The 26,275-nt window shown below is 32.3% G+C and overlaps 3 protein-coding genes and 1 pseudogene across 10 annotated transcripts; all 4 read right to left on the bottom strand.

Annotated features, from left to right (window-relative positions):
• Window positions 1-593: 593 nt before the first annotated feature.
• Window positions 594-6,232, bottom strand: LOC104713743 (serine carboxypeptidase-like 10). Of its 5 annotated transcripts, none has more exons than XM_010430937.2 (14): window positions 5,966-6,232; window positions 5,442-5,587; window positions 5,283-5,359; window positions 5,076-5,195; window positions 4,745-4,847; window positions 4,601-4,638; window positions 4,415-4,516; window positions 4,238-4,324; window positions 4,046-4,129; window positions 3,588-3,659; window positions 2,231-2,349; window positions 1,153-1,266; window positions 1,001-1,046; window positions 594-908 (listed from the first exon to the last, which is right to left on the bottom strand). In XM_010430937.2, the coding sequence occupies exons 1-14, from the start codon at window positions 6,082-6,084 to the stop codon at window positions 828-830; spliced, it is 1,308 nt and encodes a 435-aa protein (XP_010429239.1). In that variant the 5' UTR covers window positions 6,085-6,232; the 3' UTR covers window positions 594-827. The 5 variants fall into 5 exon arrangements, 4 of the variants coding, with proteins under 4 accessions (XP_010429239.1, XP_087320548.1, XP_019085098.1 ...); XM_087464422.1 differs by having other exon boundaries at window positions 4,784-4,847; XM_019229553.2 differs by having other exon boundaries at window positions 5,274-5,359; window positions 5,966-6,149.
• A 575-nt stretch (window positions 6,233-6,807) lies between these two features.
• LOC104713742 (serine carboxypeptidase-like 9) lies at window positions 6,808-10,844 on the bottom strand. The gene is made up of 14 exons (XM_010430936.2): window positions 9,561-10,844; window positions 9,340-9,485; window positions 9,189-9,265; window positions 8,972-9,094; window positions 8,730-8,832; window positions 8,616-8,653; window positions 8,429-8,530; window positions 8,228-8,317; window positions 8,054-8,140; window positions 7,872-7,943; window positions 7,661-7,779; window positions 7,390-7,503; window positions 7,254-7,299; window positions 6,808-7,164 (listed from the first exon to the last, which is right to left on the bottom strand). The coding sequence occupies exons 1-14, from the start codon at window positions 9,683-9,685 to the stop codon at window positions 7,084-7,086; spliced, it is 1,323 nt and encodes a 440-aa protein (XP_010429238.1). The 5' UTR covers window positions 9,686-10,844; the 3' UTR covers window positions 6,808-7,083.
• A 5,249-nt stretch (window positions 10,845-16,093) lies between these two features.
• Window positions 16,094-20,157, bottom strand: LOC104715910 (serine carboxypeptidase-like 9). 3 transcript variants are annotated; one of them, XR_015565822.1, is made up of 14 exons: window positions 19,725-20,157; window positions 19,504-19,649; window positions 19,345-19,421; window positions 19,135-19,254; window positions 18,815-18,917; window positions 18,661-18,698; window positions 18,471-18,572; window positions 18,295-18,381; window positions 17,995-18,081; window positions 17,615-17,686; window positions 17,400-17,534; window positions 16,488-16,601; window positions 16,358-16,407; window positions 16,094-16,272 (listed from the first exon to the last, which is right to left on the bottom strand). XR_015565822.1 is itself a non-coding variant. In XM_087464421.1 (14 exons), the coding sequence occupies exons 1-14, from the start codon at window positions 19,847-19,849 to the stop codon at window positions 16,154-16,156; spliced, it is 1,362 nt and encodes a 453-aa protein (XP_087320547.1). In that variant the 5' UTR covers window positions 19,850-20,157; the 3' UTR covers window positions 16,094-16,153. The 3 variants fall into 3 exon arrangements, 2 of the variants coding, with proteins under 2 accessions (XP_087320547.1, XP_019085095.2); XM_087464421.1 differs by having other exon boundaries at window positions 17,400-17,521; XM_019229550.2 differs by having other exon boundaries at window positions 16,362-16,407; window positions 17,400-17,521.
• A 400-nt stretch (window positions 20,158-20,557) lies between these two features.
• Window positions 20,558-24,901, bottom strand: LOC109125188 (serine carboxypeptidase-like 9; annotated as a pseudogene). The gene is made up of 15 exons (XR_015565823.1): window positions 24,708-24,901; window positions 24,488-24,633; window positions 24,334-24,410; window positions 24,133-24,252; window positions 23,772-23,874; window positions 23,635-23,672; window positions 23,455-23,556; window positions 23,237-23,323; window positions 23,052-23,135; window positions 22,832-22,901; window positions 22,619-22,737; window positions 21,282-21,395; window positions 21,158-21,203; window positions 20,906-21,064; window positions 20,558-20,833 (listed from the first exon to the last, which is right to left on the bottom strand). The product of XR_015565823.1 is annotated as a serine carboxypeptidase-like 9 (transcript).
• Between the last annotated feature and the right edge of the window lie 1,374 nt (window positions 24,902-26,275).

Here is a 26,275-nt window from a genome sequence, read left to right as displayed (position 1 = left end):
ATTTTGTTAATTTAAGTTGTTATTAAATATCAATTGTCAAATTTTAAAAATCTAAGTCTTAGTTTTTGCTTTGCAAACGATAAATTTATACAAACAGAGTTCTCAACACTTGTTGAAATAAGAAAATGAAATGTTACACTTGCTTCTTGTGTTTTGCGGTTGAGAAGATAACTTAGATGTAATGTAAACCAGTTTAGTTTAAATTGATAATATAAATACATTTAACAAAAATATCAGAGTGGCGCAGCGGAAGCGTGGTGGGCCCATAACCCACGGGTCCAAGGATCGAAACCTGGCTCTGATATAATTCTATTTTTTTTTCGATTTACTTACGTCTGTTAAAACATGGGCCGGACCAGACCCAAAATACTATTACATTTCGTAACTTTTATGCTTCTATTGACAATTGGGCCGAACAATCCCAAATTACTAGTGTTTGCTATCCAAGTATCCCTTATTTAATCATCAATCTATGCTTAAGATCTAGCAAAGTATAAATCAGTTCTCATTTCTCAATACATTTTTGTTTTTGAAAAAGAGTCGTCTAAACATACCAACGTGTGTCTCTAGTTTTTGCACCAACTACAACAATATAGGCCAATCCACTAATTTTTATTTGATTTCTGTTGGAAACCCATGAAACTATAATAGGACTAGAGTTTAACCCAAAGTATGATCGATCACAAAATGGAGAATCCTTAACAGTTGTAGTGTCAAGCCGTGACAACCAGTAACACAAAGAGACAACGGCCATGATCAGCCTCCACTACAAAGATTTCATGGTACATATTTTTTATTCTTCATACGTTACGGCAATGAGCCTCAAATTACAAAGGCTGGCCAGTGATCCACCTTTGGAACATGATAGAGGTCTCGTTTGGTAGATACTCTGCCGTGTGTCCACCTCCCTATAATCAAAAATGTCAAACAATTAAAAGTGCACTTTTAAATTGTAATGCTATGAAAAATAAATATGTTAAATCGAAACAAGAAGACTTGCTTTAACAGTAGCAAATGTCATCTTATTGGAATAAGTTCTGGTGTATCTGTAATAAAAAAAAATAAAAAAATCAACAATATATTATAATAAGCTTGTGATGTCGTGAAAATGAAAAAATCAACAATATATTTGATGGCATCATATATATTTACCCAGCGATTTGATGGTTTATCATCCAAGGCCTCCAATCATCAACGATGGAGTAATTTAGAGATTTTATCCATGCCTGAGTTGCTTGGAAAGGCATCGTAATGTCATGATCACCACTGTTTACCATAAACCGCAAAAAAAAAAGAACTCCTTAATCTTCTAAACAATCTAGTTTAGGCTTTTGTTTTCACTTTGGTTTAATCAACCTTGGGTTTTATAAAATCTATAACCAAATAAAATCATTTGTAATGTGGTTTGTTTGATGCAAATTCGGTTTTGTTACAACTTACAAATGAATATATAATGATACTAATAAATATGATGTAATATAATGGCATATGAGAAGACTGTGTCTATTTTATTAATATATATGTATATACAACTTAAAAATGCAAAATATTAGTAATTTTTTTTTAACTGTGTTTAATTCGGTTACACTACAATGATACATTTTGGTGTTTTTTTTTGGGGTATTAAGATAATTAAATTCTAGATTGCATGAAACAGAAACGGATACGCATAAGCGAAACGTTTCAGAAACGGGAAACAGTTTTTTTTCTAAAATTAAGAAATAGAAACATTTTGGGAACGTATGTATATATATCTAGATATATAATTTATATACATAATAAGACACCAAACATTAAAACCTATATCAAAAAGAATATTTGAAACAAGTTGTTAAATAGTTGAATTAAAACGCTAATAATTTATATGTATTATGAAAATATATTATAAATTATTTTATTTACTAAGTTTCTAAGCTAAAAAAAAAGTTTCCGTGGTGTTTCCGAAATAGAAACGGGATTTCCATCATGTTTCCAAACAAAGATTTTTAGGAATCATGTTTTCATGACTTGTTTTCGTGTTTCCACGAGTTTTCGTTTTATTTTGAAAACGGAAAACAGACATTAAAAAGAGTTTCCATGCAACATAGATTAAATCCATGGCTGCAAATATTTTTTAACTGATTTAATTCGGTTTGGTTCGTGCTCCATTTGGTATGAAAATTTTGGCTACCCCTACTTGTAAATGTATAGGTAACAAGATTAGTTCTTGATAAGTATTGTTAACTCAAACCTATAAATTAGAGATCGGTATCCTCTGAAGCTATTATTGGCATGATATGGCACACTGCTTATAATGTCATTGTCGTATGGAATTGTCCAGTTACACCGGTCCCATTGTCCTTTAGTCCCCTGTTATTATAGATAAGTCAATTATTTAGATTTTTATATCTTTCTTTATATCATCACATCTCGTTAGTGATCCTAAACCAAACTTAGCATTAGGGATGTTAAAAGTGGGTAAAAACCCAGTGGGTACCCGAAACCCATGCTTAAAACTGGTTTTTGGGACCTGTTTTTTCTCTAAGAAATTAAATGGGCTAAAAATGGGCAGATACCCAAAACTATAAAGTCTTACACGGGTTTACCCTATCAGTTATGGGTACCCATTGGATTTTTTTTCTTTCTAATCACCTATACTTTTTTTTTCAAGTCTAATCACCTACACTAAACCCGCAAAATCAAATTTTCCTACCAAAAACACAAAACACGAAACTCGTTTTTCTGCCAAAACCGCAAAATTATGTTTTCCCGCCAAAACAGCAAAATTATATTTTCCCGTCAAACCGCAAAATCACGTTTTCCCGCCAAACTCGCAAAATCTCGTTTTACCTCCAAAACCGCAAAATCTCGTTTTCCCGCCAAAACCGTAAAATCTCGTTTTCTCGCCAAAACCGCAAAATCTCATTTTCCCGCCAAAACCGCAAAATCTCGTTTTCTCGCCAAAACTGCAAAATCTCGTTTTCCCGCCAAAACCGTAAAATCTCGTTTTTCCGCCAAAACCGCAAAATCTCGTTTTCTCGCCAAAATCGTAAAATCTTGTTTTCCCGCCAAAACTGCAAAATCTCGTTTTCCCACCAAAACCGTAAAATTATGTTTTTCCGCCAAAACTGAAAAGTCATATTTAACTGCAAAATGTCGTTTTTCTACTAAAAACGCAAATTCTCATTTTTTAATATTTATTTAAATTTAATATGAAATAAGCAAATTATGAACAAAATTTTAGTTTTATCTAATATATAATAATAAATTTTGTTTTATCTATTTAAAACAAAACTCTTTAATATATTTGCTATTCTTTATTTAAATTATATAAAATTATAAATTTTTGAAAATTGTTACAGATATAGTAAAATACACAAAATACATAATATAAATCACATTTGGTATCAAAAAGTTAAAGATAAAATTATATATAATATAAAATGCAAAATACATCACATAAGATAAATAATTCGGATACCCACGGGTTTACCCACAAAACTAAAAACCCATTCGGGTTTACCCACTAGAATGGGTTTTAGTTTTTTTCGGATTTGGGCTGGGCTGGGTTTTTAAACCCACGACAACATCCCTACTTAGCATAATACCTTGGAAACATGAAGCGCTTCGCGAACTCTCTCGTCGTTGGCCCAACATTCAATGAGAAAATACAAATAATACTGCAAAAGCAACAATTTTGTCAAACTATTTATCAAAATAAGAATTTGTCCACTTGCCCACAAATAATTTTACACATGGATTCATCCCTTTTTATTAGTTTCTTAGTTTTTTGTTTATAACTAACACATTGTAGAGCTGAGCCCGTATACTGTGATTAAAACTTAACTACAAAATCTGTCAAAAGGTTTCATCATACATGCTGCGTAAATTTGTCTCCAAAAGTGTTAATGTTAATTTAACCATAGTTTCCTTTTAATTAACGGGTTTAAGTATTAACTGATAAAGGTCTAGCAAATGTAGTACGGGATTGGGACCCCAAATTTGAAGGGACCTCTTTTAAAGAAGAACTAGTAGAAACAAATAAAACCAGATCTCTACTACTTACATAGCAATCAGGTGGTGTTATTCCTTTCCCTTTCTTATCGCAATCTGGTAATAATATATGTTGTGTGTTTATTTTGTCAGTGCACTGTAGATAAACAAAAGTAAAAAAAAAAAGTGAGTCAGTGATGATATTTGTTACCAAGGGAAAAAAAAAACGAAGAGATTGACCACATTTCAAAGTGTGTATGTATACCTTATGGTATTCTTCAACAAGTTTTAAACATTTTGTGTCACGTGGATCCACGTTTTCATAATTTCCTTTGCAGGTTCTCTTCATCGACTGTAATTTTAACATTGTTATATCATTAGTGAAATTAATAAAACGATTCAATTCAATCCATCAAATTAGGCTTTGAATAGATTTTCATACCTCGTAGAGTTCATCAGAGATTAATGACATTCCATAAGCAAATGGAATACGATAGTTTTTTTCATGTTCAGCATATGTTATCGGGTTTCCGAGCACGTAACCCTGTTTTTGGTTTAAAGAAAAGATATAACTACGAATTTGTAGCCTTCAAATTTCGAACAATTAAGTATACTAAATATCTACGACCTGTAGATTTATAGGAGGTTTGCAACATATATAATTTCCTGCAGCATAGTGTCTATACTGTTAAAATGTGAGAGCATACCAGTTAAACGATATTCAAAGAACAGTGTATGGGATCAATTTTTTTTTTTATATATAAAAAAACACCTTCTGAGATTTCTTGAACGAGGGCGGGAACAATCATACCGGAATAAGAATCTCCGGTGACATAAAAAGAGTTGGAGATAAACTGTGGGTGCTTGCTTAGCCACTGCAAGAAAAAATATACATGTACACTCTAAATGGTTGTGTTTATTTGAGCTAACTTAAGTAAAACATCAATAAGAACCTAAGTTTTCTCATGCAGGGGGTTTAAAGAGTTCAGCTTACTAGTGTGGTTAAGCCTACATCTACTTTATACCACGAGAATTACAACATACACAAGAACTTTAAGGAACAAATGCAAGTGCTTTAAAGAGAGTTAAGTTTGTCTTATTACCTTTTGGAGAAAGTCATGAATCCTCTTAACTTCAATTGTGTCGCTAGTTTTTCCTATTGGAGTTCTTGAGTAGGAGAAGCCAGCTCCAACAGGTTGATCCAAGTATATTATGTTCGCCATCTGAGAAAGTGATCCAGAATTTTCAAAAAATCAAGAATAGACTTTTGGGGCTTGTGATTCAGTATGAACGTAACGTACTTCAGCTACCTTTGTCCATGAATATGTAGTAGAAACCAAAGAAGGGGTAATTCCATTGTAAACCTCAGACTTCAAAGCCAAAGGTCCTAAAAGTTTATTTTCCCTACTTTAAACAACGTAACTCATTGAAAATAATGCTTAGCGAAAGAAGAATTATCATATATTTACCGTTCTCAAAAAGAAGGCCACCCAGAGAAGAACATCCAGGTCCTCCATCTAACCATAGAAGAAGAGGGTCTTCTTTTGGGTTCTTCTCAGATTTGATAAAGTAGTAGAAAACTTGCATATCCTCTTCCTCTCCAATACCAATGTACCTTCATTCATAGTAATAGCTAATTACTAACTTTAAACTAACAACATATAATCGCATTGGTAAGTATAGGCCTGGTCAAAATAACTGAACTTGAGGAACCGACCCTCTAAACCCGATTTTCTAAGATATCCGAATGGGCCTTAAATTTCAAGACCCGAAAATCTGAACCCAAACAAGTATCCGAACATATCTGAATATAAGTATAGACTAAGTAATATACTTGTAATATTTATAAATGTAATAAGTTGGTGTTTAAATACTTGATTTTTTGGGTTATTTTGAATATTTTTGCGTATTTTTGGGGTAAACTAAAGAAAAAGCTTGTGTTTTTTTGAAAAAAAAAATAGATATCTTCAAATAATTTGGAAGATTTATATACCCAGTTTCGAGTTCGAAAGGGAGAGGGCCTTCGAATCCAGGAAGGAACTTGACTATAGTGCCAGAATCAACATGATGACTCAAGAAAAGTAGAAGCAGAAACTTTAGTGTCAAACTCATGGTTATCTACTTTCTAAATAAGGAGGAGTCGTTTAACGGAAATAAAGGATTATTTATAGTTAGTTATAAGGAAGAAGTTTTGCATACCAAAAAAAAAAAAAAAGGGAAGAAAGTTAGATAGCGATTTGCTATTTTCACTAGTCTCTTCAAATTTTGTTTTTGAGGGGAGAAGCCATTTCGAGAGTCACGTGGTTGGTGCAGCAACCATCACAATCACAGATATATTTTTTCTTTAATAACAATCACATCGATATTAAATAATTTGTTTTACAGTTGTTTGTATTTTTTTTATCTATCATTACATACATAATGGACCACCCTGAATAAATGATTGGATAGGGATGTTGCTTTTGTGGCTAGAATTTGGGCAAATCACCAACACCACGCATAATGGATTGGACAAGCCAGGGACGTTGCCGTAACTTTTGTGGCTAGAATATGGGATGTAAGAGGGAAATGAAGAACACTGAGTGGGTTACCCTGTTTGCTATGGCACTAGTGGAGATGTGGGAATGTTTTTGGGGAGAATATAAAATACAGGGACATGGTGAGGTTTCTTAAGGAGCTGGCTAGAGATGTGTCACTCGCACACTAAAGTCAGGGAGGAACAATAACGGATGTCGTGCGAGTGGAAATGATTACTAAATGAAAGACAAAAAACACTAAAAACATCATATATCACTAACTCATTTAATTCGCAATATAGATTATCTGCATCTGAAATGATAAATAAGAACTCATATAAAAAATGAGCTTAGCTCAACTCTCTCATGAAAGATTACAACTCATTTCAACACCCGCAGGTTTCAAATATCATCAACAACTGATGAGTCAGCTGCCACATTATTATTAAACTGAATAAAAGCAAACAATCGCGCATAGCGCAATTACTCACGTAGTAGATAATATTATATTGTCTAAAGATATTTCATGTAATACATGTTTATTCATAATACATCTTACTACTTAAGCAAGATGACCATTGATGATGATGCTCTATTACACAAGTTGGCCACTGAGCCACCTTTTGAACAGGATAGAGGTCTCTTCTGGTAAATACTCAGACGTGTGTCCACATCCCTATAGTCAAAACGTTCAAATCCATTAGAAAACACTTTTTAATGTAATAAATGGAAATAAAAATGTTGAGTCGAAAATAGTAAACTTGCCTTGACAGTAGCAAATGTCATCTTATTGGAGTAAGTCCTTGTGTATCTGTCAAAATAATAATTTTACGTGAGTTCAATAAGTTTGTGATACAACGAGAAAAATGAATGAACAAGAGAAACGTAAAACAATATATACCCAGCGATCTCATAGTTTATCGTCCAAGGCTGCCAGTCACGAGTGATGGAATAATTGAGAGATTTTATCCAGGCTTGAGTTGCAATGGTAGGCGACACCATATCATGATCACCACTGCTCACCATAACAATCGTGTTACTATTAATTTATACGAGCTTTGGTTCTATATATAGAAGCTAAACCAAAATGTCATTTGTCATCAGCTTGGATTTAGGAATCAGAAAATTAAATTTAAACATAAATATAAAATGATTTAAGGAAATTTTATTACCTGAAGATAAGAGACCGATAGCCAATAATGCTGTTTTTCTTATGGTATGGTACACTGCTCCTAATGTCGTTCTCGTATGGTATCACATGATTTAATCGCAACCATTCTTCTGTGGTCCCCTGTATTCATAGATTGTCCCAAATTTAGACTTTGTAAATTTTTTCTAGAATATGAAAACTGAGTAATGATCTTCAATTACGCTTGCTAATACCTTTTTGATATGAAGAGCTTCGCGAACGCTCTCTGTGTTGGCCCAACGTTCTTCGAGATAATACTTATAATACTGTAAATGTTGATATGATATATCATAAAAAATGACTTGTGTTTTTTTTTTAATAATTATTGAAGCAAATCTCCTCTCATACTGTAAATAATTACTATTAGATTACTTACAAAGCAATCAGGTTCCATATTTTCTGGATCTAATTGCTCATCGCATTTTGGTAGCAATATATCATATGCATTTAGGTCGTCAGTACACTGTAAATACCAAAAAAAACCTGAATTAGTGATGATATTTATTGCCAGGAGAAAAATAAAATATCGACCAAATATAAGAGTGCGTACCTTATTGAATTCTTCAACAAGTTTCAAACATTTTTTGCTACGTGGTGGATCCACATTGAAATAATTTCCGTTACATTCTCTCTTTAGTGACTGTAAAAGATAATGTTTCCAACATTGTTCGTAAGAAAATCAAGATATAAAAAAAAAGACTAAACTCTGTAATCACAAAATAGCGAACTAAGCATGACATATAGTTCCTACCTCGTAGAGTTCATCAGAGATTAGTGACATTCCATGAGCAAATTGAACACGATAGTTTCGTTCAGTTGCATAATCTGTTACCGGGTTTCCGAGCACATAACCCTGTTTTTGGTAAGAAAATTGAAAGTGTTAGAGAATTGTATTTATACATAATATAGGAAGCAAATTATTATAAATATTATTTTACCTGTAGGTTTATAGGGGGCTTGCAACATATATAATTTTCTGCATCACAGTATCTATATTGTTAAAACATGTGAGAGAGAAAACATTTGATTGGTAAAAGTGAGCAAAAACATACCTTTTTGGATTTTCTCAACGAGGGCAGGAATAATCATACCGGCATAAGAATTTCCAGTAGCGTAAAATGGATTCGACAAATATTGTGGATGCTTGCTTAGCCACTGTAATTATATATTTAAAAGAAACACCACTTAAAAAACGTTTTAACTGATGCGCTAAACCAATCACCTCATCGGTATCTATAGATAGACCAATGAAACTTCATTTGTGTCAGTAGAGTTATCGTATAATATTAATAACCTTTTGAAGAAACTCATGGATTTTGTTAACTTCAATTGTGTCAGTAGAGTTATCAAGTGGAGTTTTTGATGAATATGAGAATCCAGATCCAACAGGCTGATCCAAGAATATTATGCTCGCCATCTAAAAAAAATGATCCCAAATTTTAAAAAATCATTAAGAATAGATTATTGGGTCTGTACGTGATCAACATATGAACATATATACTTCCAGCTACCTTTGTCCACGAATATGTAGTTGATACCAAAGAGGGCACACTTCCATTGTAACGCTCGGTTTTCATAGTCAAAGGGCCTATATTGTTTCCCCAGTTTAAGTAAATCTTTGAATATAATCCTTAGAGCAATATGAAAAAATTATAGATTTACCAATCTCCATAAGAAGGCCAGACAGAGAAGAACTTCCAGGTGCTCCCTCTAACCATAGAAGAAGAGGGTCTTCTTCTGGATTATTCTCTGACTTGATGAAATAGTAAAACAGTTGATCTTCCTCTTTCTCACCCATACCAATGTACCTTCATTCAAATGAATGAGTAATTACTAACACCATACTCAAAACTAATTGTTACACAAGAGAAAATTTAACAAACCCTGTTTCGAGTTCGAAAGGAAGAGGGCCTTCAAAACCGGGAAGAAACTTCACGATAGAGCCAGATTCAGCATGATGACTCAAAACAAATAGAATCAGAAGCAGAAATTTTAGTGTCATATTCATTTTCTCTTAGTTTCTATAGATTGTGTTCTCCAAGGAAACAAGGATCCTATATATATAATACATGAAGGGAGCTTTACAAGAATTGCACCTCATCGTTTGAAAACAAATAAAAATTTAACATGTGTTAAACTATTAATGTATATTAACCCATAATTTAAACTTAGTTATGCTAAAAACATTGAAGCATGAGAATCCCTACTATTATTTGAAATTGAGAAGACAATTTCTAAATTGTAACATGTTTTTCTTTATCCTTTAACGTATAAACGTATTAACATATAATTAAAAAAAAATTCACGTTTTAACATATAATTCAAAAGTATATCATCTTCTATGTCTAGCTTTGATCCAACTAATTCACCTAGAAACAATAAAAACCATTCGTTTTGATTTGAAAACCATTCCAGCAAATAGTGATTATCATGATTCTGGAAATGAAGATCTTAGAGATGTAGGTGTTAAAGCAAAAAGGAGTTTTCTGTGAATTTGTATAAACTGTATTCGGGTTAAAACTTATTTACCATCATGTGTTATGTGAAAATTTCTTTCCAATTTTCCAATCAATACCATTTAAATGATTCACTTGGAGTTACTCTTGGAAGAAGGATTTTACAAGATTTTGGTGGAATTTCGTTTTGTAGATCTACATTGAGTATTTTTTTTATATATATTATATATGGGTTAATTTGGTTTTTTTTTTTGTTTTTTTTTATAGAAATGATTGGTGATTTGAGGAGATTTTAAGATCAAACTTCATGAAAAGTTGTGAATATTTTCATAGCGTCTTTGTTTCGCAAAGGTTAAACCGTTAAAACAACCTCATTGGTGGAACATAATTAACACAACTCACATGTGACACACCATAACAAAACAAAACGACGAGAGAAAGAGATGTTTTTGTTTTACGTACACAACCAATCTTCATGCCAGAACAAACAAGGTCTCTCAGTGTCAGAGAACCTCAATGCCAATCATGAACACAAGCATGAACCTTAATGACGAAGATATGAACAACTACAGTAACTTGCTCTCCTTGGCAAATACAATTAATACACAAACTTACACAGAAAATTCCTAGTTGTTTTAACGCAATTAACTTTAGAAAATTGTAAGGCAATCTTTGTATTTCACATTATTTATTACCATTTCTTTTTGTCACAGAAATTAAGAAATAGTAGCAATTACAACAGCCTCAAAGGCATTCTTAGCAATCGAATCAGCCTTACATTTGGTTAAACGAGGGATAAAAGCAAAACTAACATGCCTAAGAAAGAGCGAAAATGTCGAATATCACCTTGTGAATTTATGAAGAATTAAATAGTTTAACAAGGTTGTGGCAATCCGAGAAGATTTGGAGCTCCTCCACGTCTTGGTCCAATGCGTACTTTATAACTTCTCTCATTTCCTAAGCTTCTGCCTCCATAGCCGGCTAACAGTAACTATAACATTTTTGTTTACATAAAACCTAAGGAATAAAAATTCCTTGATTTGGATATGACTCGTTGAGCGATGGCAAAAAGTTAACCAGCCTCGAGAAAAAATATGTTTCCGGCACCATCCAAAGCAAAAAGAGTCCGACTTCAATGAATGCCAATGGTGATGCAAAAGATTCAAGGATAAGGCCTTTGCTGCTTCATTGTCGGCTACGATATGAAATCTCTGTTTTCGACAAAAAGAGACGAATATTATTGAACGGTGATGCCTAAGATAAATTAGAGGAAGATACACATTGCTTCATTGTCTATCTGCCTTCTTCCTTGCTTCCTAGTTTTTTTTCTAGTGGATGTTTTATTTCATTTTATTGAAATCCTCCCAAATCACACTTCTACCAGTGATTTTAAAATCTCCAAAATCAGTTCAATATTTTTAAAAAATAAATTCTTATGTTTTCAATAACAGTGGATTTGATATATGATTTTTTATTTTGAATGATTTTACATAAAAAATTTCAAGTTCAATAACATGGGATTTGAGAAGACATAAAAATTACAAATTGAATAACAGGTGAATTAAAAAAAAAAAAAAATCTTATAAAATCCTCATTTCATGATCCAATGTATATTGATTATTGGTAAGGTATAACGTATGTTGCTTTTATGACAATTCATATATTTTAAATTGATTTCGTATTCGAGTTGTGTCTTTTATTCTTGTTTTTTAAAATTGTTTAATGCCTAAAGACATATAGAAGCGGACGCAGAAATTTTAGTATCAAACCATTCTCTCTTAATTTCTAAAGAATTGACCCCATAAGGTTATTAGAAATTTTGGTGGTGGTTTTAGTAGTTTTTATTTGAGGAGGAGTTGTCCTCTGGGTCACAATTAAGGATTAATTCCTTTTAAACACAACATTAAATCATTCTATTTGGCCAGTCGAAATAATGTCATACTCTATGTCTTTTAGAAAAGCCATAGAGTGGACTACTCGAACGATTTACACTCACTCGAAAAGATTAATCGGGTGGTGAAAAGCCTGAATCACCTATTATATATATATAAAGAATTCACGATGGACCATATGTCGTATGATCGATTCTTGTTTCGTGGTCCATGGATATTCATTTAATCAATATCCTTTCTAGTTTTGTTTGGCGAAAATCTACAATATTCTTTTACATATTAATTTTTTTTCTTCTTTTTAGAGATATTTTTATTTTCTCAACAATCCTTTTAAAACGGAACCAAAAAAAAAACAATCCTTTTAAAATCTTTTTTAACATATATTTTTTTTTTTTCACCTAAACAAATTCATTCATTGATATCATCATGAGTTTACAAAGTCACTACAGAAACTTCGAAAGCAAATTATTACATAAGTAGAAATATGCGCCATATACTGAAGATGATAAAAACTAAAGAGTGAATTTGACAATGCTTTCTTTAAAGCCTTACTCGCTAACGGCCAAATGAAACCGTTATTTTCCTCCTCCGTAATCGATCTTCTTATACAAAAGTTGTGCTTGGCTAACTTTTCGTTGTAGAAATACCAAAATGCACATTGTATTACAAAACCCATTGCTTTCGTTGATATCTCTGAACAGTCAACAATCTGATACCAATTAATCCGTATCAGTGTTTTTTAAGAAATACTGACCTTGTTTTCCTCTCGCAAATATCCCAAACAAGCATTAGTCTGTCCTGAGCCTCTTCGTTGACCCTAATCTTGCCAATTCCTATGTCGAAAAACCAAATTGCATACCCAAACCAAAAGGTGGTGAGTAATGAAACTCGCTGAGAACATCGCTTCCATCTCGGACCAAATACAATAAATGAAATTCTCTTGAGTTAGTGAAGAACCCCAGAATTTTTCCAACAATGGGTAGATTGTCGACCTTAAGAAGTAACCATCAACATCATCGCCAGTTAATATTGATTCCTTCATTTTGTAACCAGTGAACATATTTCTAAATCCAAAAGTATCAAACGATATTACCATCCGACTGTAGTCAAAGCCAAGCATCCATAGTTCTATCCCCCAAGAGATTAAAACACAATCACATATTCCTGGATCCCAAATCCAGAATGGATCTCCTTTTCTTAAATAGGATAGATCCAAAGAAGAGGCATATCCCCTTTGATGTTGATAGTGACACGTTTCTATGATGAAACGACAAACACCGTTCGAAGACGGAAAGAAACCGACACAAAAACTCTTGGACTGAGACCAGATTAGGGTCGGAATTAAACTCTCCCATATTAAGAGAAGGATAACACGAAATTGAGACCACGACACTACCAATTCCATCGTTTGATTCTTAGACCTCTGTTCCCTGCAGTTATGAAACGAGAGAAACACGTCCGACTGTGGATCCATTACTCTCGCGAAGTATAATGATCTTTAGGTGTTATTAAACATCACCCAAACAGGATGATAATTTCAAGATCTGAATTAGGACAAAACGACGGTTTGGGATTTTTGAATTCGCAGCAAATCAAAGTAAAAAACAAGAAAGATTAGAAACTGAAGGAAAAGAAAGGGACTGGCCGACGCCGGAGAAGCCAGCGCCGGCCGGAAAACCGGTGTTAATAGAGGTTGTGTTGCTGAAGTAACTGCCCTCACGATATCGCCTTCGGCGAGAGAGAAAGATAATTTAATATATTTTTAAAATTAAATTATTAATGCTATATATATTTTTAACATATATATTTTTATATTATATTAGGTTTTAAATCTACGTGTGGTTTTATTAAATATATTTTGGTAAAAATTATATACAATTGATGATAGTAATGAAATATTATCTTATGAAACTTTAAATTATTATTAAAGCAAAATTTTGTTTTCTCGTATTCAATTGAACGCCACCACCTATGTCTTTATATTTTTTTCACTTACTTTCATACTCTTTCTCTTCATCTTTATTGTCAACTGATTCAGTTTTTGCATGATAGTTGTCATCGTTACCTTTACTATCCGTTTATTCGTAATATTCTTCTTCTTCTCTTTCTCGTCAGCTTTTCACTTTTTTCCGCTAAATAATCTTTGTAATACTCTTTTTCTTTCTTTTCTCGTCAGCTTCTTCACTCTTTGTTCAAAACTTCACATTTCTCCTGTTTTTATATATATATTTTTTCTTTTTATTAATAGAAAGAAATAGAAAATATTTAAATTTAAAAATGTTAATTAATGAGATGTTAAAAATAGTTAATTAGTGATATGTCGAATCCCGATTGATTGTTTAAAATCCTATGTGGACACTTTAAGGAGTTTATAGCTCCAACTTTTTATTAATATAGATTTTTTAAAAAATGATTTTATTTTGTTGTAGGTTATTTTTGTTCTCAAAAATATTTTAGCAACAATTAATAATACTACCAAAATATTATTTAATATTATGTTGAATAATTTAATAAAAGAAGATTAATTCAATATATATGTGATATGTCCGGATAAAGAAACTTTCTGTTGAGTTGTTCACTTGTTTTTGGGTGGACCACTTCCACTCCCCCTAGAAAACACACGAGTTGGTCACTGGTCTGAGTCTCACAATTTGTCCATGCCGCTGGTCCCTGATTGAATTCAATTGTCTATGTCGCTGGTCCCTTACAATTTGTCTATGTTGCTGGTCCGTGATTAAATATTATTGAAATTTGGAATTTATTGAAATTTCTAATTTGATGAAAATATGAAAAATTCCATTGGCTTCAGAGATTTGCAACAGCTAATCAAAGCTATCAAAACCTAGTCTCCATTAGCTTAGCTCCACAGAAATCTTCATGATATCCTATCCCTATCCTCTGGATTTGAAGATGGCTGGTTCTTTTTGCTGTCCCACGAAGTGAGAACCGTTTGGCTGACTCCTTAGCAAACTCTAGCCTTTTATCTTTATTGCTATCCTTTACGGCTTTACCCAAAAAAAATACAAAAACAAAATACTCGCTGGTCCCAGATAGAATTTCTTATGCGTTAGTTGTAGGATTTGGTCTTTGTGAGGCTTATGAAGCTATGTTGGGATCATCTCCTTCTATTTTCGTTTTTCATTTTTTAGGGATAAGTTTCTCTTTCTCCGCTAATTAAGTTACTGTTAGTTTTCTTTCTTGTTAAAGAAGTTACTGTTAGTTAGATAGCTTAAGATAACAAAACTTTTAAAGCTTTCCAGGTGATGATAATAATTAAGAAAAACTGAATAGTATATAATTGGGTTTTGTGCAAAAAAATCCTTTAAACAATTTTTTTTTTGCAAGTTTATCCTTCAACTCAGAAAAATGCAAATCAATACTATTAACTCAAAAATCACCCGCTATATAACCCTTCACCGTATAACGTAATAACATTTTTACTTATTATAGATTCTTTAAATTCTTACGTTATTATAATCACTTCCAAAATCTTTAGTTAAATCAATAATTAGAGTACTTTCTTCAATTTAAAATGATATATGTTCATAAATAGTTTAGAAAGTATATCATAAAGTTGGATACTAAAATTCAAATGATTTGAATTTATTATTTAAAAAAAAATTGTTTTCAAAGAACAAAAGTTTGGTAGTTATCTAAGAAGAGGGACAAAAGTATATGTTTTATTAACAATTCTGTATTATAAGAGTATGTTTGTAAACAGAGTATTCGTTTTGTTTCTGTTTGATTCACTTAGGTGTTGTTCGATTGCACTAGTTGTAAAAGTTTTGCCCACCAGACTTGTATTTTTATAACGCTAACCAAACGTAATTAACCATTAATGTCGTTATTCAAACGTAACCATTATGGTACTACTAGTTTTATTGTCGTGATTGTATGTATGGCATTATATGATCACATCGCAACTATTCTCCTCTGCGCCTCCGTAATCATAGAAATGGGCAGATGTAGGTGGTACTACACTACTTTTATGGCCACCGTTAAATTGATAATTTTTGTATTGTAAGTTTGTTTCTTAAATAACTGATCTTTATGTTGCTAAAAAAAATATTAAAAAAATAAATGATCTTTAATTAAGCAATAATACTGTCTACAAACATTTCATGTATGTTATACTTTTTTCCTAGTTAAAAGGGCATGAGGCTCGATTACAAAAGTTGGCCACTGAGCCACATTTTGAACAAGATAGAGGTCTCTTCTGGTAGATACTCTGGCGTGTGTCCACATCCCTATAGTCAAAACGTTCAAAACAATCAGAAAATAATTTTTAATGTAAACAATGGAAATAAAAATATTGAGTTGAAACTAGTAAACTTTCTTTGACAGTAGCAAATGTCATCTTGTTGGAATAAGTTCTCGCGTATCTGTCAAAAGAATGATTTTACGTGAGTTTAATAAGTTTGTGATACGATAAGAAAATGGAGAAACGTAAAACAATATATACCCAGCGATTTGATTGTTTATCATCCAAGGCTTCCAGTCATGAGTGATGGAATAATTGAGAGATTTTATCCAGGCTTGAGTTCCAATGGAAGGCAACGCCATATCATGATCACCACTGTTCACCATAAACAATCTTGTCAATGTGCATTATATCAAATACTCTCTCTGGTTCTTTTAGTTGTGTTCTAAAGTAAAAAATTTTGTTTTATAATAGTTGTTATTTTCGACTTCTAATGCATATATTTGATAAAAGTACAAATTATACAAAGCATTTTAATTTATTGACTAATAAAAATAAAAAATATATTAAAAATTGTAAAATATAAATTTTAATTATTTTTTTAATCTGTGTGAAAAAATTTTAAACGACAAGTAATTTAAAGCGGAAGGAGTATAAATCTTGTATTAAAAATAATTTAAATGTTTTACAAAAGATGATTAGGTAATAAAATTCACAAAAACCTTAAGAAAACCAACATTATCAAACTAATTTTATATGAGTTGAAAATTAGAAAATGAAACGTAAATTAGAATATACTAACAATCTTTTCAAGTAATCAAAGATTCATTATGATAAGCTTATTTATTTTACAAGTTTTTTTTTGTGTGTTAACATTTATGACTATATGCATTGATTTTTTAAAGAATAAAACATAAGTAAAACTATACTCATCATCAATTAATCATTTTTTTAATAAACTCATTAGGTTTTTCAAGTGTTTGTGTTTTCACTTACAAGTTATATACACTATACAATACTATATACAAACTTTACCTAGTTAAGTTAATCTTAAAGTTTAAGAATACTATATGACTGGGTTGACCGGATCCGCCGGTTCAACCACTGGTTTGCAGAGTTTAGCTGAGTTTTAATGGGTTCATCCGAGACTTAACATATAGATTTAACTATTACCTGAAGATAAGCGACCGGTAGCCGTTAGCGCTGTTTTTCATATGGTCTGGTACACTATTGCTTTTAATGTCTTGATCGTATGGTATCCTATGATTAAATCGCACCCATTCTCTTTTGCTCCCCTATATTCATAGACTGTCCCAAATTTAGACTTTATAAAAATACTTAATAATATGACTATTGAATAATGATCTTCAATTAAGTCTTGCAAATACCTTCTTGATTTGAAGAGCTTTGCGAACGCTCTCTGTGTTGGCCCATCGTTCTTGGAGATGATACTTGTAATACTGTAAATGTTTATTTTAAATAATTACTGAAGTAAATCTCCACTCATACTGTATATATATGTGGTTCGTTTATTTTAATTAGATTCGTAGTTTTAATAAGTTAGGACTATGATCATAAAATAGTTACAAAGTTTGCTAAGTTAGTAGTATAACTTCATCTTTTTTTTTTTGAATGTAATGTTAATATATAATTTCATCATACTAGTTGTGTAAACTATCTTCCCTTTTTTTTTTTTTGTTAATCGATTAACCAAAACATTTGATAGAATAAAAAAGCGTAAACAGATAAAATCAATATTATTACTTACATAGCAATGAGGGGATATATTTTGCGTATCTGATGGGTCCTGGCAATCTGGTATCAATGGATTATATATATTTAGGTCGTCAATGCACTGTAAATACCAAAAAAAAACAAAAAAAAATCCTGAATTAGTGATGAGAAGCAGGGGCCGCTGGTAGCCGAGAGCCGTTATTGATTGAAGAAGGGGTTGGAAAGAAAGCTCGTTTCTTGCCAGTTCCTCTCAACATATTTGAGAAGATCTTCAACATAATTATTACCACGAGAAAAAATAAGATATATATCAACCAAATATCAGAGTGTGTACCTTATGGAATTCTTCAACAAGTTCCAAACATTTTGTGTTACTTGGATCCACATTGAAATAATTTCCTTTGCAAAATCTCTTCATTGACTGTAAAATAATGTTTCGAACGTTGTTATGTTTTTAGGCTTTGAAAAGACAAAATAACAAATTAAGCATGCATGGTATATAATTCATACCGTGTAGAGTTCATCAGAGATAAGTGACATTCCATGAGCAAATGGAATACGAGAGTTTTGTTCAGTGTCATAATGTGTCATTGGGTTTCCGAGCACATAACCCTGTTTTTGGAAAAAAAAAATTGAAAGTGTTGGAGAATATTATATATATACAACATAATATAAGAAGTAATTGTCAAATATCATTTACCTGTATGTTTATAGGAGGGTTGCAACATATATAATTTCCTGCATCACAGTAATTATATTGTTAAAATATGCATGAGAGAGAAAACATTTTGATTACTTGAACGAGGGGCCAGAGTATGGTAAATGTGTATATGTTGATATGATTAAAAACATACCTTTTGAAATTTTGTCAACGAGGGCCGGAACAATCATACCGGCATAAGAACTTCCAGTAGCATAAAATGGATTGGACAAATATTGTGGATGCTTGCTTAGCCACTGTAATAATATATTGATGCGCTAAACCAATCACCTCAAGCTCGGTTGAAATATAAAATAAGAACGTGTAAAGCTTAAAATCACTTAGAAAATAATCTCGGTTAAGTCTACATCTCTTTGGAAATTTGGAATCGACTGTATATCGATATATAACAACATAGACAAGAGCTTAAATTAATACCAAAAAATGTTATATAAAAAAAATCTGTCTTATAACCTTTTGAAGAAACTCGTATATGATCTTAACTTCATTTGTGTCAGTAGTTTTATTAAGTGGAGTTCTTGAATATGAGAAGCCAGCTCCAACAGGTTGATCCAAGAATATTATGCTCGCCATCTAAAAATAATGATCCCAAATTTAATAAAATCATTAATAATAGATCCTTGGGTTTGTACGTGATCGACATATGAACATACTTCCAGCTACCTTTGTCCATGAATACGTAGTAGAGACCAAAGAAGGGACAGTTCCATTATAAACCTCGGACTTCAAAGCCACAGGGCCTAAATTTTTTCCCCCACTTTAAGCAAATCTTTAAAAATAATCCTTAGAGCAATACGAAAAAATTAATCCGTAGAAATTTACCAATCTCCATGAGAAGGCCATTGAGAGAAGAACTTCCAGGTCCTCCCTCTAACCATAGAAGAAGAGGGTCTTCTTCTGGATTATTCTCAGACTTGATGAAATAGTAAAACAGTTGCTCTTCCTCTTTCTTACCAATACCAATGTACCTTCATTCAGAAGTATGATTAATTACTAACTCCAAACTCAAAACACATTGTTACACAAGAGAGATTTTAACAAACCCGGTTTCGAGTTCGAAAGGAAGAGGGCCTTCAAAGCCGGGAAGAAACTTGACGATAGAGCCAGAATCAGCATGCTGACTCAAAACAAATAGCAGCAGAAGCAGAAATTTTAGTGTTAAATTCATTTTCTCTTTGGTTTCTAAAAATTGTGTTCTCCAAGGAAACAAGGATCTTTATGATAATTACATCCACGTTGTGAAATGAGAGGTCAATAGTCCCTCCACGTTGAATAGTCATAATTTTTAGGACCATATAGTCCAATTCGATTTTTCAATCAGTATAATGTATTTTAGGGCCGTTTATTTTTTTTACTCACAACATAAGGTGAAAAATCTAGTGAGTTTATTGATAAGGTACGTACGTTAAAGGATGAAGATAAACTTTGCACACAAAAAAAAAAGAGGATGAAGATAAACATGCTGGTGTCGGATTCTGCACCAAGGATTCAGGATCCGGAGAGGGCATCCACGTGTGATGTCGACGTTACTGAGCTCGGTGTGCGAAGCAAAGGATCAAGGGGCCAAAGCCCAGGAAACGAGCTTAAAGGAATAAAGGCCATGAAGGGCTCATACTAGTTCAAAACCCAGGCTAAGACGTTACATCTACTTTTGTGGGAGATGAAGGCATCAGTTAGCTGTAGTAATTTCATATTATGTAAATATACGAATACAGTTTATACAGTTTTAGCATACATAAATATATCAAGATTCAAGATCTAGCTTTTTCCCTGGAGAGTTTTAACTCACAAATATTATCCCTATTTGAGTGTTCCGATCCAGCATCCACCAAATATATATGAATATATGGTATAGGTTACCAACAAATTTCTCTCATTTCCAAAAATCATATTTTTTCCTTGTTAAGTCTCATTTTCCCAGAAATTTTTTACAAACAAACGTTTAGGTCGATTTAAGAGTCAAATCATATAAATTTACATATACTTGGAAATTTTGGATATTTTCAAGTAAGTTGGTAGATTTATAAACAAAATTTTGATCTTTTGGATATTGGAAAAATCCAACCCCAACCCCAAATTTTAAAATATCCGAATAGATCCTAAACTTCTAGATCCAAAAAACTTGATCCGAACTCGAAGACCCGGCCCAAACCTAAATATAAGTAGGCAAACGATTTAGTAATATGAATAAAAGCAAACAATCACGCATAGCACAATTACTCACCTAGTAAATAATAATATCGTCTACAAGCATGCATCTCATATTATACATTTTTATTCTTTATTCTTGCATGAGGCTCTATTAGAAAAGTTGGCCATTGATCCACTTTTTGAACACGATAGAGGTCTCTTCTGGTAGATACTCTGGCGTGTGTCCAGATCCCTATAGTCAATGCTCAAAACAATTAGAAATATAAATACATTTCAATGCAATGCAGTGGAAGTAAAAATATGGGGTTGAAATGAGAAAACTTGCTTTGATAGTAGCAAATGTCATCTTATTCGCATACGTTCTCGTATATCTGTCAAAAAAATGATAGTACGTGAGTTTGATAAGTTTCTGATAAGACAAGAAAATGAATAGACGATATATTAATTACCCAGCGATTTGATCTTTTATCATCCAAGGTTTCCAGTCATGAGTGATGGAGTAGTTTAGAGATTTTATCCAGGCTCGAGTTGCAAAGGAAGGCACCTGCATATCATGATCACCACTGTTCACCATAAACAACACAAATGTAAGTACATAGCAGTGAACAATCTTGTTAATTTACGATTGATTTATACGATCTTTGGTTTTATAAAAACTAAAACAAAATGTAATATGCTTCCGTTGTTGAAACTTCGATTTTTTTTCATCAGCTTGGATTTGGTTTGGATCTCGCTTTTGTAGAAATTAAACTAGAAAACTAAATTTTAAACATATATAAACTTAAAATGATTTAAGGAAATTTTATATCACCATAATAGATATATCTATTTTAATAATCATTCTGAATCAAAGCCTAAGTAAATTACAGGTTGTAATAAATATATATAATTTTTAATGATATTTAAATTGTAAGTGGAAACCCAAATCATACAAAACGTACCTTTATACCTTTTCTATTTTTTTGTAAGAGCATACAAAAATATATTTATACGCAGGGGCGGATCTATTCACAAGGTTAGTAGGGCACGTGCCCTATACAGTATTAAGAAATTTATCAAATGTTTACAGCTAATATAGTGTTTCTAGCTGATTTGGTTTAAGTTGCCTCATGCTATATCTAAGGTCTTGGGTTCGATTCCTCTTTCATTTCATGTTTTAAAGATTTTTTTTATGTATCAATTGTCATTTATAGTTTGTGCCCCATGTAGAAATCAGTTCTGGATCGCCACTGTTTATACGTGTGTAAAACCTAAGAAATATCTTATAAACTTTCTTTTGTTGCAAACGCCTACTTTTTAGAATATTTAATCTGATATTTTTTCTTTTGAACCGAATTCTAACCCTTACACATTCCATTCTGTAATGGAGTTTGACAATCTATTTCATCATAATAAATCAGAATTTAATTCTGTGCACTATATCTCAATGATAAGAGATAAGAAAAAAATTATATCAAAAATAATATGTGCTTCATATCAAATATATACCTTTTGCTAATAATGATTCAAAAAATGAACAAAAAAATAGTAGTTAAAAAGACAATTCACAAAAACTTTTGGAAAACCAACATTATAGTCAGCTCTTATTATATATATATGACGGAATCTCATTAATCATAATTTTATTATGTCTCACACTAGTTTTAAATGAGTTAAAATTTATAAAATTCATATACTAATAATTTAATCTAGTTTGATCTCTACAGTTGTAAATATTGTGCCCAATATTTTGATCTCTATAGTTGTATATATTTTGCCTCCCCAAAAGTATAGATTAAAATATTACCTGAATATAAGAGACCGGTAGCCGTTAATGCTGTTATTCAGATGGTATGGTATGCTGCTTTTAATGTTTTTATCGTATGGTATAGTATGATTATGTCGCAACAAGACTCCTTTGCTCCCCTGTATTCATAGATAGTCCCAAATTTAGATTTATATAAAATTTTCTGTATAATATGGCAATTGATTAATGATCGTCAGTTAAGCTTGCAAATACCTTATCAATTTGAAGAGCTTTGCGAACGCTCTTTGTTGGCCCAGCGTTCAAGAAGAGTATACTTATAATACTGCAAAATAAAATTAACAACTCTATTTATACAGAGTAGATGGCTAAGTAAGATAGATACACCAAAACTACAATCTTAATCAAGTTAAATTACAAAATTTACTAACTCAATTACATGGGTCACTAGATGGAGGAAAGATGTATTACTTACGAAGCAATCGGGAGATATATTTTGTGTAATTGGGTCATCACATTGTGGTATTAACGGATGATGTATATTTAATTTGTCTATGCACTGTGTCAAAACCAAAAAAAAAAAAAAAAAACCTGACTTAGTGATGGATGATATTTATTACCACGAGAAAAGAAGCATCGACCAAATTTCAGAGTGCGTACCATATGGAATTCTTCAACAAGTTTCAAACATTTTGTGTTAAGTGGATCCACATTGTAATAATTTCCTTTGCAAAATCTCTCCAGTGACTGTAAACATGATATTTCGAACATTGTTATATCATTTTGAAGCTTTCAAACTTGGCAAGCTAAGAGCCGGTTCGTAACAAAAAAATAGAAATACAAAATAGTCTAAACTCTGTAGTGGCAATATTTCATACCTCGTAGAGTTCATCAGAGATTAATGACATTCCATAAGCAAATGGAATCCGATAGTTTCTATCAATTTCATAATGTGTTACCGGGTTTCCGAGCACATAACCCTGTTTTCCGCAAGAAAAAATTAAGTGTTGGAGCAAACATACATAATATTTGAAGCAATTATTAAAAATATCAATGACCTGTAGATTTATAGGAGGGTTGCAACATATATAATTCCCTGCAACATATTATTAAAACGTGAGAGAAAACCATTGGATTACTTGAAAGAGGCCCGGAATATGATAAAAGCGTATAGTTGACATGATTTAAAACATACCTTTTGAGATTTCGTCAACAAGGGCTGGAACAATCATACCGGCATAAGAAGCTCCAGTAACGTAAAAAGGGTTGGTGGAAAATTGTGGATGCTTGCTTAGCCACTGTCACACAAAGAAAAAAAAAAAAAAGAAAAAAAAACACCTTAATTGATGATGACCTAAACGCTGGCTGAATACCAATTAACACCTTAAACAAAATCAGACCGGGAAGGCTTCAACGAGTCGGGTAACTGGTTTGGTTAAGTCTACAGCTAATCAACTATCCTTCAGTAACTATATATAGACCAAGAGAATTACAAGTTTACAACTTATACAAGTGCTTCAAGAGAAAAATATTAAAAAAAAAAATTGTCATATAACCTTTTGAAGAAACTCATGGATCATCTTAACTTGTTTTGTGTCACTAGTTTTACCAAGTGGAGTTCTTGAATATGAGAAGCCAGCTCCAACAGGCTGGTCCAAGTATATTATGTTAGCCATCTACAAAAATGATGCCAAATTTATTGAGTATTAATAATATATAGATCATTGTGATCGACTTATGAACATACTTCCAGCTACCTTTGTCCATGAATATGTAGTAGAGACCAAAGAAGGGACACTTCCATTGTAAACCTCGGACTTGAAAGTCAAAGGGCCTATATTTTTTTCCCCACTTTAAGCAAGCAGTTGAAAATAATCCTTAGAGCAAGAGGGAAAAAATTGAGAGATCTACCATTCTCTAAAAGAACGCCAGTGAGAATAGTACATCCTGGTCCTCCTTCTAACCATAGAAGCAGAGGGTCTTCTTTTGGATTGTTCTCAGACTTGAAGAAATAGTAAAACAGTTGCACGTCTTCTTCTTCACCAATACGAATGTACCTTCATTCAGAAGAATGACTAATTACTAACTCCAAATTCAGAACACATTGTTGCAAAAGAGAGATTTAACAAACCCGGTTTCGAGTTCGAAAGGAAGAGGGCCTTCAAAACCGGGAAGAAACTTGACGATAGAGCCAGAATCAACATGATGACTCAAGACAAATAGAAACAGAAGCAGAAATTTAGGTGTTAATTTCATTTTCTCTTAGTTTCTAAAGATAGAGTTCTCTAAGGAAACAAGGATACTATAATATAATGAAAATGTTTCGGTGAAAAAAAAAAAACAAGGATATTTATAATAATTCAAATAAATAATTAATAATGATATTGACCAATAATAATATGGTTTTGTGAAATGTGACCAATCAATATGTAGGACCATATATTTCCAATTCAAATTTTCAATCAATCTCACTTACTCTCTCAGTGGCGGCCCCTCTATATTGAAAGTGGCGGCCCCTCTATATTGACAGTAGCTTTTTCACTTTTAAACTCTTTTAGTTTGATTTTTTACAAATTATCAATACAATAAAAAATGGGAAAATGCCATAAAAATTTCCAACTTTTAAATTTGGGACGAAAAATGCATGAACTTTCGAAATATCGTTTTAATCCTGAAGTTTAGTTTGACTTTTTGATAAAGTAAAGTTTCGTTGACCTGGCCATTTCAAGCACGTCGTTAAGTTTTCGTTAACGGAGTTAATTTTCTGTTAACAATCTCCATTTAGTCAAAGACAAGATATATAATTTTGTTTTATATCATTTGTTGAAAGCGTGACGTGGTCTATTGGTTAATGGGGGAGTTTGGTTTTCACCTGCCGCGGGTTCGACTCGGCCTGGACGAAGGTTTTTTTGTTTTTTAAAATAAAAGATATAACGTAGATTCAAACTCGAGACATCAAAGCCGCAAAAAATAAAGCGTAACCACCTACGCTAGGTAGATTTATTAACCATTAGTGAAACACAAATTCTTATATCGTGTTTTATATGTGTTTTTTTAACTTCATCATTGACGAAATCATCGAAACCTGGGGATTTCTCGGGCTTTCGGTTGATAACTTCTTCATTGACGACGTTTGTTTATAAAGCAACATTTCAATACAACTCCTCGTGCTGCTTGGCAAATCAACCTCTTTGGTCATTCCTCCGTCCAAGCGTACCTCCTCGGAGCAGAGTTAGGGTTGGACTCTCTGCATTTCCCGAGAATCGACTACCACATATAATAAACTTTGTGTTTCATTAGTGGTTAATAAATCTACTTAGCGTAGTTGGTTACACTTTGATGTTGGCGGCTTTGAGGTCTTGAGTTTGAATCTATGTATTATCTTTTATTTTAAAAAACAAAAATACTTTCGTCCAAGCCGAGTCAAACCCGCGGCAGGTAAAAACCAAACTCTCACGTTAACCAATTGACCACATCACGCTTTCAACAAATGTTAGAAAACAAAATTATATATATTTTCTTTGACTAAACGGAGATTGTTGACGGAAAATTAACTCCATTAACAGAAACTTAACGACGCGCTTGAAATAACCAGGTCAATGAAACTTTACTATTTTATCAAAAAGTCAAACTAAACTTTGGGATTAAAACGACATCTCGAAAATTCATGCTTTTTTCGTTCCAAATTTGAAAGTTGGG

Source organism: Camelina sativa, chromosome 9, assembly GCF_030686135.1.
Source record: "Camelina sativa cultivar CO46 ecotype springtype chromosome 9, ASM3068613v1".
NCBI classification, from domain to species: Eukaryota; Viridiplantae; Streptophyta; class Magnoliopsida; order Brassicales; family Brassicaceae; genus Camelina; species Camelina sativa.
This window is presented reverse-complemented; position numbering and strand designations above follow the sequence as displayed.

Excerpts from the sequence above, each read along its gene's own strand:
- LOC104713743 (XM_019229553.2), bottom strand. The coding sequence starts at position 6,084 with ATGAGTTTGACACTAAAGTTTCTGCTTCTACTTTTCTTGAGTCATCAT. Across the intron at positions 4,848-5,075 it reads TTCATGACTTTCTCCAAAAG|TGGCTAAGCAAGCACCCACA; the intron begins GTAATAAGACAA and ends TTTTTCTTGCAG. Across the intron at positions 4,130-4,237 it reads TTGTTGAAGAATACCATAAG|TGCACTGACAAAATAAACAC; the intron begins GTATACATACAC and ends GTTTATCTACAG.
- LOC104713742 (XM_010430936.2), bottom strand. The coding sequence starts at position 9,685 with ATGAATATGACACTAAAATTTCTGCTTCTGATTCTATTTGTTTTGAGT. Across the intron at positions 9,486-9,560 it reads CCTTTCGAACTCGAAACAGG|GTACATTGGTATGGGTGAGA; the intron begins GTTTGTTAAATT and ends ATTTGAATGAAG. Across the intron at positions 7,944-8,053 it reads ATATGGAACCTGATTGCTTT|TATTATAAGTATTATCTCGA; the intron begins GTAAGTAATCTA and ends CAACATTTACAG.
- LOC104715910 (XM_087464421.1), bottom strand. The coding sequence starts at position 19,849 with ATGAATTTAACACTAAAATTTCTGCTTCTGCTGCTATTTGTTTTGAGT. Across the intron at positions 16,408-16,487 it reads ATAAACAATCAAATCGCTGG|ATACGCGAGAACTTATTCCA; the intron begins GTATATATTGTT and ends TTCTTTTGACAG. Across the intron at positions 16,273-16,357 it reads ATTTGCTACTGTCAAAGAAA|GGATGTGGACACACGCCAGA; the intron begins GTTTACTAGTTT and ends TTTTGACTATAG.